We start from the raw sequence: 18,636 nt of genomic DNA on the forward strand, positions 1-18,636 counted from the left end.
TCGCTAGCTGTTGCCCTGGCCGTTGTTCCCAGAGTGGGTGGGGCTGCGGATGTTCTAGGACTATTTGGGCCCTTTGAACAAATGGACTCAGCTGAGAGACTGGTAGTTTCTGCCTCTGCCCCAACCCCCACTGGTTTGCACAGTCAGAGGCAATGAGGCTTTATTGTCTCTGGTGATGGAATAGTGAACTGTGCGTTCTGTTCTGGTGCTGGGAGTGCTCCCCAGGTGTCCCTCTCTACTCTTTTAAATGTTTGACTGCACTATCTGTTGGCCTGCTGCTCCACTGCTGCTGCCACTACCATACTGCATCCATTCTGCCCTGGTTCTGCTCCTCCTACCTGTCTGGATAAGTATTTCTTCTATCTTTGTTTCTTTGACTTCGATACAGCTCGATTTTCTGGGACTTCTGGTTGTCTCTAGTTTTGAGGTAGTTGTGTTCCTTCTTAGGTGTGGAGGGAGATTCAGCATGTATGTCTAGACCTCCATCTTGGCTGGAATTCCTTGATAGATTTTATGCATGGGAGATAGAAAAGTATTTCTTTTGTACTAGATTCTGATGAATGGAAGAGCATGCCCAGTCTTATTCAGGACCCTCCATTTGCTACAGTTTATATTAAAATGTGGATAGAGAGACAAACTCTGTTTAGAAGTCTTTTTTCTTTTATATTCTTCTTTCTCTTAATTGTATTTTTTCCATTACCATGTATCTGAGAGAAACTCCTCATAAAGTGAGTTATATAAAGGCAGGCATGCATAACTCATACTGTAAAGAAGAAAATTGTCCAACTGTAGTCTTAAATGGGATCCTGCCTCTGAGGGTGCTGAAAACTTGAGAATGCAAGCATCTTAAGGTTGCTTATATAATGATAGTATAGTTTTCCTTATTCTATGCCTCTGACCCAGGCGATGGCTAGTGCTGTAATAAAAGTGGTTTTGCTGCTTGGGATCCCTATTTGCCTATTATTGGGGAGACAAGATGATGTCAAAGTAATTGTTGTGGATCTTCTTGTCAGCTACTGTAAATGGTGCTGAATGATGTAAAAATGATTAGAATTTTTCAAAAGAAAGAAAATAACAAGGTTATAAAAACACCTTGGGACAATTAGACTGAATGAAAATGTTCAAATGGTTGACAAAAATTGAACAAAATAGGAGGAGAAAGAGGGAGTAGCTACTAAAATTTTAATGAATCAACCTAAGAGATTAGGTGGTCTGGCTGCCTCAACAACTTCCCAAACTGTAAAAAGACTATAATAAATTAATTTGATTACTCCTAGGCCAATGAATTTATAATTGTCACTGGTTACACAAAAGAGGATTCTGTAGGTTTATTATAGTCAGTGCCAATTAAAATGGCAGAAGGTAAAGTAAAGGATTAGAGCCCTGAGTGACAGGTGTGCTAAGGCACAGATGCCCCTAGAGGACAGAAAGCTATGTGAACTGGAAGGGGCAAAATGGCTTGGAAGTGGTTAGAATTAGTTTTGTAATTACTGATGCTCAATGTACTGTCATAACTATGACTGAAATGATAAGTGAAAGAGGAATATAAGTAAATTAAGAGGATATGGTGATGTAATTTTAGAAGGATGCAGGTAAAACTATGGCTGTAAGTAAGAATTTATGAATAGACATAGTGTATTTTTTTGCCTTACACCTATCAGCATGTGTTATAAGGATATCTGTGAGTCTAAGTAGAGGACTCTGCCCTTATCCAAACCACTGGGAAAAGGGATGTGCAAATATGTTCCCTATTCTGTTTCAATTGACCTGCTGTGTGGGAACCTTAAAATTACCTAAACCCACTCAAATGACTAACTTAAAATAGCATACCTGGGGTACATCAAGAAATTAGGCCTCATTTAAGGGTCTGTCTAGTAGTGACCTGTGAGAAAAACTGATGGATATTTTAGACTAACTATGGATTACAGCAATTTTAAGACAGTATTCACCATTACATCACTGTATCTGTATATTGACTGTTCAAGCTGTACAACAAGTTAGAGAAAATTGGTGTTTTGTGATTGATTTGGCTAACGTTTTCTTTTCAACTTATTCTTTGGAAAAAAAAGTCAATTTACATTTATGTGAGATGGACTCAAATATTCATTTACCATGCTCCTACTTTACTGAATTCTCCTGTGTATTGTTCCAGCTGAAAATGAGGGATGTTCTACATAACAATTGTCCTGTCAGTGTCATGAAATATGAAGATTCAGAAAGTGTTCCATATTAAGGGAGACTAAATGGATGTGACAGTTGAATGTAGCACATTATTTAGATGTTCTTTTAGCTGTGAACAATATACTTGGATCACTCAGTAAAATCTGAATAAAACTTACCAGTTAGATAATAGTATTATAACATTTTTAATTTCTGGAATTTGATAATTGTGCTGTGGTCATGTAAGGGAATTCTTTGAAGTATTTTAAGATTAAAGGGATATTATATCTGTAGCCTACCAATTTTAACTACTCATTCAGAAAAATTTTACATATTCTGGGAGGAATGAAGCAGGAGAGAGAAAGGAGGGGATACATCATAATAAGATACTATCATTGGTGGAATGTGGGTAAAGTGTATCTGGAAATTTTTATTCTTGCAACTTTTCTGTAAGTTCAAATTAGTCAAAATAAAAATTCAGAAATATGAAGGTGAAAACAATTCAGAAAGAAATCATTCTTAGGACACCTTCACTAAAAGGAATATCAAAAACATCAGAAACATAAAATACTTAGGAGAAAACCTTGTGAAAGATGTATAAAAGTTCTGAGAGAAACTAAAGACCTAAATGAGTTGAGAGACTCAATATTTTCAAGGTTAATAATCTTCAAATTCGTGTGTAGAAAAACTACCACTATTATTTTTTTGGGTGAAAAATTGACAAGCTGATTCTAAAATTTACGGTAATGCAAAACATTGAGAATAACTAACAGAGTAGGCAAGAAAATCAAGAAAGTTAGAGGAGTTATTATAAAGTAACTTTTTAAAAGTTTTTGAGACTTACTAGAAAGTTACAATAACTAAGAAAGAGTGGTAATGGTGCAGGGACAGACAAATGATTCAGTGGAGCAGAAAAGAAATTAGAAAAAGACTCAGTCATACATGCATTCTATGACAAAGATGCCATTGCAGTATGAAATAAGAGTCTTTTCAGGAAAAGATTCTGAGTCAATTGGATATCCACTAAAAAATATGAAACTTGACCCTTATTTCCTACCATACATAGATATTAATCTTGTAGAAGGATTGTACAATTATATGGAAAAGAAAAATAATTAAGCTATTATAAGATACTCTTGAAGAATATTTTGTGACTTTCAGGTTGGTAAAATTTTCCCCTAAAAAGGTTATGAGACCCTAAATGTACAGGAAAAAACTGATGTTATATTTCATTAAAATTAAGACCTTGGAGATCCAAGATGGCGGAGGAGTAAATGGAAGCTACACTAACCTCCTCCCAGGACCAGTCTGGATTTACAACTTAATTTTGGAGAAATCATCTGGAATAACCAACGGAACACTAGCTGGAAAGAAGTCTTATAACCACGGAGAGACAGAAAAGGCCGCTACATCACAACTTGACCGGTAGGGAGTGCGGAGATGCGGAAGGGCTGGCTGGGCTCACATGGGTGGCAGCTGAAGGGACTGAGAAACAGCTCAGCAGCTGGGGATTCCCCCTGAGAAGGGCAGAGTCTAAACCCCCAGCTGGGCTTCCCAGCCTACAGCAACAGAGTGGAAAGTAAAATAGTATCAGCTGTGAAAAGTGAAAAGCCACAGGGTTTCTGGCTAGCCGGAGAGAAACAGCAGGAGAAAAAGAGCTCTTAAGTGGATCACATACGAAAATATTTTGGCCACCACTTACCCTGGGCTCAAGCAGAGGGAAGGCAGAGAGGACTGGAGACACTTGGGGAGAGTTTGGCACGGTGGCTTTGAGGGGAGAACTGGAGGAACAGCCGACTGGGTCCCAGTGCTGACTCATCCCCAGTACTGCGGGTAGACCATTCCCCTCCAAGTGGCGTCAGCCTGAGGGGAAGCAAAAGCCCTGCCTACAGGAATTAAGCTGCCACACCCACAGTCCTTAAGCCTGACAGCTAATCACAGATTGAGTAGATTAACAATCAAAGAATACAGAAAATAGCAGTAGATCCCTGGAAGTCTCCAACAGGCTGCCTAGGGCCAGACTGGTACAGGATCTCACGCCACCAGAGGCAGATCCAGGAAGTGCAGATCATTCTAAGAAGCACCAACAAACAATAGGAGTCAAAAAAATGGGGAGACAGAGAAACAACCTCCCATCAAAAGGAAAGGTAGAATCCCCAGAAAGAGTGCTAAATGAAATAGAGGGAAGCGAACTATCAGATATGGAATTCAAAACATGGATTATGGAGAAGCTGAATGAGCTCAGCGGAAACTACAAAGAACTCCAGAAAAACTACAAGGAACTCACAGAAAATTACGTGAGCATGAAAAAGGACGTAGAAGCTATCAATAAGAGCCAGGAGGAAATGAAGAATACGATCTCTGAATTGAAGAACACAGTAGAAGGAATTAAAAGCAGGCTAGAGGAAGCAGAAGATCGGATCAGCGAGCTGGAGGACAACCTACACAAAAACTCCCAGACAATGCAACAAAATGAAAAAAGACTGAACAAGACTGAAGAGGTTCTAAGACAGCTGCAGGACAACATGAAACGTAATAATATCCGTATCATAGGAATTCCAGAAGGAGAAGAAGAAGAGCAAGGGATAGAAAACCTCTTTGAAAAACTAATGACAGAAAACTTCCCTAACATGAAGAGAGAAAGAGTCACGCAAGTCCAGGAAGCACAGAGGGTCCCAATGAAGATGAACCCCAACAGGCCCACTTCAAGACACATCATAATTAAAATGGCAACATTCAAAGACAAAGAGAGGATCCTAAAAGCAGCAAGAGAAAAACAACTAATAACATACAAGGGTACTCCAATAAGGCTATCATCAGATTTCTCAGCAGAAACACTACAAGCCAGAAGGGAATGGCAAAAAATATTCCAAGCAATGAAAAACAAAGGCCTACAACCTAGAATACTATACCCAGCAAAGCTCTCATTCAAAATGGAGGGTGAAATAAGGAGCTTCCAAGACAAAAGAAGGCTAAAAGAATACATCTCCACCAAACCAGCAATGCAAGAGATGCTAAAGGGTCTGCTCTAAGAAGATAAAGAAACAGAGAGAGACAGAGAAGAACACGAGTACAAAGGGGAAAAATGACAATGAATAAGTACTTATCGGTAATAACCTTAAATGTAAATGGATTAAACGCTCCAATTAAAAGACATAGGGTAGCTGAATGGATTAGAAAGAATGACCCACATATATGCTGTCTACAAGAGACCCACCTTAGAACAAAAGATCTACACAGACTGAAAGTAAAGGGATGGAAAAAAGTATTTCAAGCAAATGGGCATGAAAAAAAAGCCGGGGTAGCAATACTTATATCAGACAAAACAGATTTCACAGCAAAGTCCATAAAAAGAGACAAAGGGCATTTCATAATACTTAAGGGAAAAATCCATCAAGAAGATATAACCCTTATAAATATATATGCACCCAACTTAGGAGCACCCAAATATATAAGGAAACTTTTGAAAGACTCCAAGAAAGATATAGACAACAACACACTCATAGTAGGGGACTTTAACACCCCATTGTCAACAATGGACAGATCTTCGAAGCAAAGAAACACCAAAGATATGGAGGCACTGAACAACACTCTAGATCAAATGGACTTAGTCGATATATATAGAAGTTTTCACCCCAAAGAAGCAAAATACACATACTTCTCAAGTGCACATGGAACATTTTCAAAGATAGACCACATGGTAGGACACAAAACAAGCCTTAACGAATTCAAGAAAATTGAAATTATATCAAGCATCTTCTCAGATCACAATGGCTTAAAATTGGAAATCAACCTCAAGGAAAAAACTCAAAAACATTCAAACTCATGGAGAATGAATAACATGCTTTTAATGAATGGGTTAACAATGACATCAAGGAAGAAATCAAAAAGTTTCTGGAAACTAATGATAATGAACACACAACAACCCAAAACCTATGGGATACAGCGAAAGCAGTCCTAAGAGGAAAGTTCATAGCAATACAGGCCTACCTAAAAAAGCTAGAGGAATATCTAATAAAAAATTTAACCCTACAGCTACAAGATCTAGAGGAAGAACAACAAGCAAAGCCCAGATCAAGTAGAAGGAAGGAAATCATCAAGATCAGAGCAGAATTAAATGACATAGAGTCTAAACTAACAATTCAAAAGATCAACAAAAGTAGGAGCTGGTTCTTTGAAAAGATAAACAAAATTGACAAGCCTTTAGCCAGGCTCATCAAGAAAAAAAGAGAGAGAACCCAAATAAATAAAATCAGAAATGAAAGAGGAGAAATCACAACTGATACCACAGAAATACAAAGGATTATAACAAATTATTACGAACAACTGTATGGCAAGAAATTTGACAACCTAGAGGAAATGGACAGATTCCTGGAAACCTATAGTCCTCCCAAACTGAATCAAGAAGAAGCAGAAAGTCTGAATAGACCAATAACAGCTAGTGAAATTGAAGCAGTAATCAAAAAACTCCCAGCACACAAAAGCCCTGGACCGGATGGCTTCACAAGTGAATTCTACAAAACATTTAGGAAAGAACTAACTCCTATCCTTCTCAGACTATTCCAAAAGATACAAGAAGAGGGAAGACTGCCAAACTCATTCTATGAAGCCAGTATAACCCTAATTCCAAAACCAGGTCAAGACACAACAAAGAAAGAAAACTACAGGCCAATATCGCTGATGAACATAGATACTAAAATCCTCAACAAAATATTGGCAAACCGGATCCAGCAACACATTAGAAAGATCATACACCACGATCAAGTAGGATTCATCCCAGGGATGCAAGGATGGTTTAACATTCGCAGATCAATAAACGTAATACACCACATAAACAAAATGAAATACAAAAACCACATGATAATATCAATAGATGCAGAAAAAGCATTTGATAAAGTACAACATCCATTTATGATAAAAACTCTCAGCAAAATGGGAATAGAGGGAGCATACCTCAACATAATAAAGGCCATATATGAGAAACCTGAAGCCAACATCATACTCAATGGGCAAAAACTGAGAGCATTCCCCCTGAGATCAGGAACAAGACAAGGATGTCCGCTCTCCCCACTCCTATTCAACATAGTCTTGGAAGTTCTAGCCACCGCAATCAGACAAGAAAGAGAAATAAAAGGCATCCAAATTGGAAAAGAGGAAGTAAAACTGTCATTATTTGCAGATGACATGATAGTGTACATAGAAAACCCTATAGACTCCACAAAAAAACTACTCAACCTAATAAGTGAATTCGGCAAAATAGCAGGATACAAAGTCAATATTAAGAAATCAAAGGCATTTTTATACACCAACAATAAAAACTCAGAGATAGAAACTGAAAGAAAAATTCAATTTACCATAGCAACAAGAAAAATAAAATACCTAGGAATAAACTTAACCAAGGAGGTAAAAGACCTGTACTCAGAAAACTACATAACACTGAAGAAAGAAATTAAAGAAGATACAAATAAATGGAAGCATATACCATGCTCATGGATGGGAAGAATCAACATCATTAAAATGTCCATACTACCCAAAGCAATTTATAGATTCAATGCAACCCCTATTAAAATACCAGCAACATATTTCACAGACCTAGAACAAATACTTCAAAAATTTATATGGAACCAAAAAAGAGCCCGAATAGCCACAGCAATTTTGAGGAAGAACACAGTAGGAGGAATCACAATACCTGATATCAAACTATACTACAAGGCCACGGTAATCAAAACAGTCTGGTACTGGCATAAAAACAGACATATAGATCAATGGAACAGAATAGAGAGCCCAGAAATAAACCCAGGTTCATATGGTCAACTAATATTTGACAAAGGGGGAAAGAACATCAAATGGAGTGAAAAGAGCCTCTTTAACAAATGGTGTTGGGATAACTGGACAGGGACATGCAAAAAAAATGAAACTAGACCACCAACTTACACCATACACCAGAATAAACTCAAAATGGATCGAAGACTTAAATGTAAGCCGTGATACCATAAAAGTCCTAGAGGAAAAAATAGGCAGGAAAATTTCAGATATCCCACATAGCAACATTTTCACTGATATATCTCCTAAGGCAAGGGAAATAAAGTAAAGAATAAACAAATGGGACTACATCAAACTAAAAAGTTTCTGCTCAGCTAAAGAAAACATCAGCAAGATGAAAAGGAAACCAACCATATGGGAAAATATATTCGCCAATGACATCTCAGACAAGGGATTGAGCTCCAAAATATATAAAGAACTCATACGACTCAACACCAAGAAGACAGACAACCCAATTAAAAAATGGGCAAAGGACCTGAACAAACACTTCTCCAAAGAAGACATACAGAGGGCCCATAGACATATGAAAGTATGCTCAACATCACTAGCCATCAGAGAGATGCAAATAAAAACCACAATGAGATACCACCTCACACCAGTCAGAATGGCCGTAATCAACAAATCAACAAACAACTTGTGCTGGAGAGGATGCGGAGAAACGGGAACCCTGGTGCATTGCTGGTGGGAATGCAGACTGGTGCAGTCACTATGGAAAACAGTTTGGAATTTCCTCAAAAAACTAAAAATGGAACTGCCTTTTGAACCAGCAATTCCATTACTGGGATTATATCCGAAAAATCCTCAAACACCAATTCAAAAGAACCTATGCACTCCAATGTTCATAGCAGCACTATTTACAATAGCCAAGTGCTGGAAACAACCTAAATGCCCATCTGTAGATGAGTGGATCAAAAACCTGTGGTACATTTACACAATGGAGTTCTATGTAGCAGAAAGAAAGAAGGAACTTCTACCATTTGCAACAACATGGATGGAACTAGAGAGAATTATGCTTAGCGAAATAAGCCAGGCAACGAAAGAAAAATACGTTATGCTGTCACCTATTACAGGAAACTAATGAACAACCCAAACAAATGAGCAAAATTGAACCAGAGGTATGTAAACAAGGAGTAGACTAACAGTAACAAGGGGGGAGGTGGGAGGGAGAAAAGGGGGTAAGAAGGGGAAGTGTCAAATCAAAGAACATGTATAAATGACCCACAGACATGGGCAACTGAGTGGGGACTGAATGTGGGGGAAGGGAGGGGCAGGATACAGGGAAGCAAGAGGGGAAAAAAAAGTGAGACAACTGTAATGGAAAAACAAACAAAAAAAATTTTTTTAGTGGGGGAAAATGAAAATATGAAGAATGGAAATGCCAGTTCAGTGAATATTAGGACAAAGATTTTCCTTCACGTTGTATATTTTTCTCCCTATTTGATCTCTCCAGAGTTTGGCATTCTAAACAAGTAAGTAATGACTTAAGTTTCTTTGCATAGAACTAATAAGACCAGTTGTTAATAGAGGTTCCTTTTTTTGACCAAGCCTTTGACTGGAATGTCAAGACTAAAGGAGACATGCTTGGGCTCAGGTTGTTACCAAAAAGCCCTAAGGAAGTGGGAATGACTTTCAAAGGTAATAAAAGCCCGCGAAATAAAAGGCCTGCTGCCATGGTTGGTTGTGCGGTCCACAGCAATCTCTCCAGGGAAGGAACGAAGGTTGTTTTCCTGAAAGATGGCTAGAAGGGACCTTAAGGCACAATGGAAAACCAGAAAGACTTGGAAAGGACAGGTGTGTACAGGCAAGGATGAATGCCAGGTATGTGGCCCAGCTTCTGTGCCCTGAAGAGCAGACTGAGGGTCACCCTAAATGTTCCTTGGGTAAATTCCAGCAAAACAGAACTAAAGATCATAAGTGATCATTTGTTGCTCTTGTTATGTTTATGCAAATGAACAGGATAAATTAAAAATGGACTTAATGTAGTCCCTTTAAAGACAAGGAGAGTAATCTTAGGGAGAAAAATTATTATTCAAGGAAAATCACAATGATCAGTGGCAGACTGTAAAGTAGGGCAGCTAACCGTCTTAAAAGTTTCTTCTCACTTAAAAAATGGTTTCACTTGAAAATTAAACCATATCTGTGATATCACCAAAGGGATTCAAGTTGCAGGCAAGTAGAATGTCAAGTGCCTTGCAAATGGATGTCTTCCCAATAAGACAGTCTTACAGATTTAGAGACTTGTTTGTTGTTTATGTTACATAAATTAACATGTGTTTTCTGTTTTCAAAGGGCATAAGCCTATGACCGCATTACCTGAGTGATTGTCTGTACGCATAAGCCTCACTTAATCCTCTCTGCAGCGCTGCCTCCTGAGACTCAACAGTTTGACTGAACTAAATGGCTGGGTTGGTGAAGAATGGGGTGGTCTGTGGGCTTCACTTTAAAACTGAATTCTCTTTTCTATCCTAATGGCTTAGACAGAAAGGACCCAGAGGTCTGAGAGGGGGGAAACATAAACTATTTCCCTCAGCCCAAACTAAATATAATGGGCAAAAGGGTTTTGGACAGGCGAGATATGCCTAGCACACCTTCCTCCAAAGAAGCCCTTTTTTTTTTTTCCTTCTAATGTGGAACATTGAAAAATTAATCCCTGCCTTTTGTCACCTAGTAGTTATGGATTGAATGATGCTTTTTAACCCTTTTTGCCAAATCTGTTGCCCCCAGAACACAACAAGGATGCCAGCCTGCTAAACCAAGCACGCCGTTGTCCAGAGACAACCAACTGACCTGGAGTCTGCACAATCCTTCCCCATGTGGGAAGGCCACCCTCCCCTCCACACCCCCACTATTATTAGGGATTTCTGGACCCAAGGGTAGGTAGGACGACGACCATGTCCAGCTTGAAGCAGCTAGAGGAGCTTGAGACCTTCGCCCATTGTCCTTTAAAGATTACAAAGGGTCTTAATATCTGAGAGGGAGGGATAGTTATTTTTTACGAACCATGGGTATGGACTTGGGGGGGGATGCTGGGGGAGGGAGATACTGGGTGGAGGAGAGTAAAGGGGAAAAAATTGGAACTACTGTAACAACATAATCAATAAAATATTCTTTAAAAAAAAAATTAAGACCTTGGCCCAACAAAGAACACCATACCATTAAGAGAACAAAAATGAAAGTCCAAGGATTAAACATACCAAATAATGATACATATCTGCACTAAATATCATTGTTACAGTAATTTGTAGCACTATATTTGTAACAGTTAAACCTGGAAACAACTCAAATCTACCATCAGTTGAATTGATCAACATATGGTCATGTGATTATTCAATGGGATGCTCTGTAGCAATAAAAATGAACAAAGTGCTGTTTAAGCAATAATATTAATAAATTCCAACATAATGTTGAGTCAAAGAAGTTAGACACAAAAAGAAACATTTTATGATTTCATATACAAAAAAATGACAAAAACATTCTATAGTAGAGGAAGTTAGAAAAGTGGTCTTGTTTGGAGAGGAGGGAGGGCAAAGTTATTGTGTGAAGGAAAGGTGACTTCCTGGGTGCTTTTCCTCATCTTTTTATTAATCTGGGGTGGGGTACATGACCGAGGAATACACTTATTACTTATACATTCTCTATCATAATACTTAAATAAACCATTTCTTTGAAAAATATTATTCCTCTTAACACTTCTTGCCTTGACCTGAAAAATGAATGAAAAACGAGAAGAACCATATTTCACAAGGAAATACCTACTTTCCCACACTTTCTGCTTTTAGGGAAATTTCACTCAACAAACATCCTTAGTACCAGTTAGCCCTTCCCTTTCTCTTACCTGAGCAGATCACAGAGGCCATGTTCCCATGGGGACAGTCAGGAATGCCCAGGGCAGTCATAGGGCAATTCCACAAGAAGGACTCAGCCCCTGAACAGTGAAATTGGGCTTTCCAGATCTGATAATCTCTTTGCACAAAGTATGCTCCTTTTGAGGTAGAGATGGCAACTCCACAGCCGAGCTGACGACAGATGACATTGGCATTGGCCATATTCCAGTGGGAGGCACAGAGCATTCTCCATTCTCCAGAAATATTTATCTCCACTTGTCCCTCACACTGAGAGGTGTCGTTTTTCATGAGCCGTATTTCTGTGTATGCTGGTAGGTGAAAGCAGTACTTTATTAAAATCCCATGTTTTTCTTGCCCCAACAGAATATGCAGGGAGGTTAAATTCTGCTCTGCATCTCACCTGAACAGACAACATGAACAACCCCACTGTGCTGGCAAGCACCTCCTTGACAGGGCACTCTGGGGCACATCAAGAGCTCAGGCTCCTGCCCCTCACACAAGAACTTTTCAGTCCACACCTGTCCATCTGATATTCTGAAGGGCACATCCACCAGGACAGACACAGCTTTGCCACACCTCAGCTCCGCACAGATGACTTGGGCAGTGGGGAGTTTAAAGTTTCCATCAGACACTGAAATCCAGCCTTTTCCAGGATTCACTTCTACTCGCCCTGAGCAGGGTCCATTCCCTCCAACCAGGTGCAAAAATCCTGAGAGATCAAGCAAACAGACCCAGTGAAGTGTCTTGATTCTGGCTTGGCAACTGAGAACATGTCATAGGAAATGGTGTGAAAGTTTTCCTTTTCTGGTGGTGGGGCATGGAAAGGGATTGTGACAGTTATTGCCACAAATGCATTTTCATGCACAAGTGTCTGGAGAGAAATGTACACTTTGAAGTAGGTTAGAAATGAGGATTCCTTACCTAGTGGTCTAACAATTACTAGGCCCAAGGAAATTTAAACTTTTGTAGAGGTATGAATAACTGAATTAACCCATAGTAAAAAAAAAAGTCAATGGGGTTAAAGAGGTTAGAGGCCAATCATGCAGATAATGTTAGAAAGATATCCTGAGATTTCTGGGGCTAGAATTCTGAGCACTTTATTTCAGTAGCCAATCTTCAAGTGACTGAGGACAGGAAAAGTTATGAGTGTTGGATCCATGAGTGCATGCCAAACTGTAGACGGACATATAGCTCAAGGGAGGAAATATAGATAAAACCAGTCCAGTTTTATGATTTCACATTTTATTTTTCCCATAATTTGTGATGGCAAAAATTCCAAGAATTTCTTAGGTGGCTTGATTGTGCAAGAAGTTGTCCAAAGATAAGCTTGGATGTTAAGAAAGCTCTAAGAGTCATAGTAAAAGGAGTGGCTGGTCTTAGTCATCTTTCTTGATCACTTCATACTGGGTTTTTCTTCCCAGACATGGGAACCTTAGCAAATGCTAAGGAATAAGAGTAATTGAGGTATTTTAATCCTATCTATATGCTAACTATATTTTCCTCTACTACTTGGATTCTGATATAAGAAGCCAGCATACTGTAAAAATGGTGTAGAGGAAGGAAGCAGAGAGCAAACAAACTATAATTTGGAGACTTCCAAATTGTCAAATCTTTAGTAGAGATGAAAGACATGAATATTTGGGATAAATACTTGTGGAACAAGTTTTTAACATATTTTATTACCCTGTGTTCCTCCCTTCTACCACCTAACCATAAGGCACTTAGAGAAAAAAAAATTATACATATATTTTTTGAAAAAATGTTGATTGTATAAAAGACTCATTCTGGGGCTCCCTTGGTAACATACTCTTCTTCAGTATGTCACCTAAAATGACTCCACATTTTCACATTGACTAAAGTTGTTCACTTCTCTGATGTGACAAATCCTCTCATTGGTCTGTGGCTGGTAAAAGAGATTTTAATATTTGTGCAACACTTGTATTGCTAGTGAAAAGTGAAGTTTTAACAATTCAGTACTTCCACAGATGTTATCATCTGAAGTAAAATAGTATTTGGGCTCACCACAGATAATACCCACTTGTTTTGTGCTATTTCTGTGTATATGGGAATGTAAGTGAAGTTTCTGTACAATGAGGGCAAACAAAGGAAGAATCTGACTGACATGGAGGTCGACACTGAACTTCCGACTGGGTAACTGAGAAGAGCGAATGAACTTCTCAGGGCAGGCACTAGGCTTACATCGAGAGCTCCTGTCCAGCCCTTTATCCTTTTATTGGCAATTGGTCTTCCTGACCTGATATGAAAAATGTCAGGGCACATTTATAAAAATCTGCCTAAGGAGAAGAAATGGCAGAGAGACAAGTAGTTTTATCTAGAAATAGTGAACTTAGAATTAATATGTTTAACCTAATAGTACAGAAACCCTAAAGTACCAACATAACAAAAAGTAAAAGTAACAAAAAACTCTAAAATTTAAAATCTGTGTCTTCCACTGTAGTGAACTATGCTCACATGCTGAGTCACAAATAACAAGAGATACGAATACACCTTTACTTTAATTCAAAAGGAGGAAGGCACCCAGGCCAACACCAAGCAAAATATGGACTCTTTCAGGGCTAAGATCAAAGATCAATAAGTGTAAAAGCTGTAAACAATACTGGGGGTCTTGAAGCACTATGTTGTTATTTTAAGCCAGAGAAGACACACTCTGGGGAGTTTTTATCCTAAGAGTGACTTGTTCAAGGTTACAGAGTGAGGGAGTACTGTCGGCTCCAGACTTAGCCTCTTCTGTGCCTGTTTTATGCTCTCATGCCAGCTGCACATTCCAGGTTATTACAACATTTCATCTTCCATCAGGGCCATTGTTAAGTATATGTCATGGCCCACTCTCCTTGGTGATTCACCTCTACTCTTCTCTCCATTTTCCAAATTTAGCTCATTTGCAGGAGAGATATCAACATAATTTACAGGAGGGACCTCAGGGGGCCAGGTCTCTAGGAAACTACTCTTTCTGCACCTGTGCCCAAGACTGGGAGATCCCCAATGTTCTGTAACTTATCTTTTGCTCAGGATTCCTTTGGCCAGAGGAAATATTCCCTCTCACTGTTAGAGCTTTATTTTGTGTTGATTTTTATCTAGAGAAGCAAGAGAGCAAGGATGACCAGGTTATTTATCATCACATTTCCTCTAGGTCTTATCTTTATTACTTCACATCTGACCAACCCTGTCTTCTATATCCTGCCTGTAGTTGTGACTCACCTGCATCCAAACCAACAACTCTCAAGGCCTTTGATGGTCAGCCTCACATGTGTCTGTACCCTTCTGGCTACTCATCCATCAGCCCAGGATCCTACTATTCTGAACAAAATGGAGCGCCTTGTTGTCTGAGATCTGGGGGATGTCTCCATTGGTTGTGGTATCTGGCCACTCAGAGACCCACAAAGATCCAAGTGTCTTCCTTAAGACCAAATTGCCCTGTGCCCTTGGGCTGTGCATCTCCTATAAACTCAGAGGTGGTCCTCGTGAACCTGCCATCAGGGTGCACAAAAGAGCAAAGAGAGTGGGACACTGGAGGCCCCAAAACAGGCAAAAATTTAGTCTCTGATGGGGAAATGATGAAAAAGGAGAGAGAAGGGAGGCTTCAAGTGAGGCATCTCTAACCCCCTGCACAGGTCTGATATTTACATAGGAAAAGGGTATTTGAGAACAATATTGAGAGTCTATTTAATGTTGCTTTATTCAAAACACGAACATCCTTTTAGAGTTTGCCATGTTTTGGGAACTTTGATAGGTAAATCACAATAAAAGAATGTTCTTATCTATGCAAGGCTTTATTTCTAGTGGAAGATAAAAATGAGTAGACAGGTTTAAGATCTCTGCTAAGCTTACAGGAGATCTGGATAGCAAAAAGAAAAGGAAAACACTTCTTCAGAGGGATATTTATATTTATCAGCATCACCAAAAGCTACATGAAACTTATGGTCAGATACATCCCTGTCTGGTGTCCTTCTAAAAAGATATCCCATGTCTTTAGGCAAGTTACTTAAAATTTCATCACTGGGATCCTGTTTCTACCACTCTAACCTTTTCTTTTTCTCAGCCTTTAGTCAATCTTACAACTCATTCTTCTCAATCCCTACAACCAGCTATAAAGAACTCACATAAAGGTACACATAGCCTTCTCTCCACCACACTTAGACTCTGTGTGCTGCTCAGAGAACCCCATGTGTGCCCTCTGCAAGATCCCATTGTCATTCCCACCACCCACAGCTACTATAAACCTCTTCCATCTTCTTCAAAAATTGTTTGTCCCCTTACTCACATTCTTAAAAAAAACCCCAAATATACTGAGCTGTCAGGTATAAACTATATATTCTTACATAAAAGACTCTAATACTTTATATCCTTCACCATTGACTTGCAAGTGCATGGTTAAGTGTCCCTTCAAAGTTTGAGTTCATACAGATGTTTTAAAACAAAAACAAAAAGAAAAACAAAAAACAAGAATCTTTTCATATAACAATGAAAGAAGAACCTATGACTGAAAGCATTTCATACAAAAATCGTTGGTTCTACCGGCCCAAAACTACAAATACTGAAGCCCAAATTTGCACAAGAGAATTGCAAGTTAGCACAAATTCATAAATTTCTCTCTGATTTGTTAAATGAGATCCCCTATACTTCTATTCTGACTAACCTAGGGCAAAAAACAGTGCCTCACATTACATACACAGAAACAATTTAAACAAGGAAAATACGTCCTCATTCTTGTTCCTCCCTCTGATAGGCTCTCTATACAAAGGGAATGTGTGTAGTAATTTGCAAAATCACTTACAAAATCATTCTTACAAAAGCAAAATTTTCAAATAATCATGAAGATAGATTTTAATTGAGATAATACTAAAATAAACTATTTTGTCACTAAAAAAGAGAGAATAGTAATTGGGATAATAAGAAGAAAGTAAATGAAACCCATCATTCATAGATGTTTTGTGCACTTGAGGATTATGGGTAAATGTCTCAGATTCTCTAGCCCATTCATCTTCTATTGCCCCAGTGATCAGTGTTGTGGACCAAGTGTGAGAACTAGATGGTAGGAGATAACCAAATTAGAATTTAAAGAGCCTTTATTAGCTGGCCAGCGACTACCCACTCTCACTCCACACAGGGATTCAAGTGAGTAGTTCCAACTCTTAGTACAAAGCTGCTTATATAGCGTAAACCCATATTCTGGGTTGCTAGCTGAGACAGTAGCATAACATAACCGTTGCTGGCTGGGGTGGGGTAACATTCTGCAGGTACAGATACTACCTACACTTGGCTGATACATGACTTGTTTGGGGGCAACTGTCACCATGGGACTTTATAAAAATTTTCTACTCTAGTTCAAGCTCCAGCACAATCAGAAACCAGCTTCCTTGGAACTTCCCGTTTACTCACCCCATGGATGATGCCCTGACCATACTTGAACAAATGACTCCTGCATTCTCCCCATGACTGCAGTAGATTCTTTCCTGTACACTTCACGCTGTCCAGCCAGAGTTGTCCTAATCCTGCCCCAAAGTAAGTGGCCTTGAAGGCTTCTCCACAGCCCAGCTGTCTGCACAGGCACTGTGGAAGGAAGCTTTCTACTCCTCTGGCCCTTTCAGCAACACTTTTTTTGGGGCTCAGACTCATCCTTGGGGGTCCCCACCTCCTCCCCCAGGCAATGGAAAATATGCAGCACGGACCTGAGCAGGTGACTCCCATATCCCCTTTGTGAGTGCAGATGTCGTTTCGATAGCCTAGAGAAGGGCACTTCCGCAGGTGAGACTCCTTTCCTGTGCATGCCAGCATCAGGATCTGGCCTGATCCTGCCCCAAAGACAGAAGAGTCCACGGCACTGAGGGCTTCTCCACAGCCCAGCTGTCTGCACACCACCTGGGCATTGTTCTGACCAATGTAGTACAAACAGATGGTGCCCCAGGAGCCCTGGTGAAGGATCTCCACTCTGCCGGCACAGCGACTGCCCCCATCCACCAGGCGGAGCTCTCCACTGTCTGAGGAGAGAGAGAGACCAATGGGGCATTTACACAGGGAAAGAGAGAAGGGTTTTCTTGGCCTGTGGGACAAACTCACCTGAGCAGGTGAGCTGCACTAGAATCACACCTGGGTCTGGTTTCCTGCACCAGTGACCAGAGAGTAATAGCGTTGAAAAATAGGAAAACAACAACCACAACAATAAAACAGTAAAAATTAAGCAGAAAATAATGTGATGAGTAATCTCAGATAGAAAGTGTTACACGGGTTCTATCAGAGTTAATCTTCTGATTTGTGGAGTTCTGCATAGCACCTGTAAAAGATATACAGGAAGTATTAGAATCTATATCCGGAGCAGGGAAATGAGTTCAGTCATGGTAATGGGCTACTACCTGGATGGGTTTCTTATAAACCACACACATTCTGATGCCATTGACCTCAGAACAAGAAGAATAAGATTAAAGAGAATGGAGTAAGAAACTGGAGTGAGTTCATTAGAAGTCTCAGGTAGCAGCCATCAATTTTATCCCATTCAGAATTTTTCTTCTTGGTATATAATATTCAGAGCTGAAAAATGGATCATAAGACAGGTCATGATTTATCCCAGAATACTTCACTTATGATTCAGGTCTTCAGACTCTACATCTGGATATTTAGTTTTAAAAAATGTATGTGTCTTTGAGTAAATTGGGCAACCTTAAATGAGTTATGATGTCAGATGATATTGATTGATATTGGCCAGAAATTCCACCGGGAAGCAAAAAATGTTCCTTCTTTCAACAAATAGATCTAATCTTCATATAAAGAGTTGCTCTTATTCAAAATATGG

General features: G+C 39.4%; 1 protein-coding gene across 1 annotated transcript in view; it reads right to left on the minus strand.

Annotated features, from left to right (window-relative positions):
• LOC150011305 (scavenger receptor cysteine-rich domain-containing protein DMBT1-like) overlaps positions 1–18,240 on the minus strand; it is a 199,303-nt gene extending 181,063 nt beyond the window's left edge. Inside the window, 4 exon segments of the mRNA XM_090275094.1 lie at positions 11,819–12,136; positions 12,229–12,537; positions 17,519–17,827; positions 18,228–18,240. Of these exon segments, the coding sequence (XP_090131220.1) occupies positions 11,819–12,136; positions 12,229–12,537; positions 17,519–17,827; positions 18,228–18,240 (949 nt within the window).
• Between the last annotated feature and the right edge of the window lie 396 nt (positions 18,241–18,636).

This window comes from Furipterus horrens, unplaced genomic scaffold (assembly GCF_987537825.1).
Source record: "Furipterus horrens unplaced genomic scaffold, mFurHor1.1.pri manual_scaffold_4, whole genome shotgun sequence".
NCBI classification, from domain to species: Eukaryota; Metazoa; Chordata; class Mammalia; order Chiroptera; family Furipteridae; genus Furipterus; species Furipterus horrens.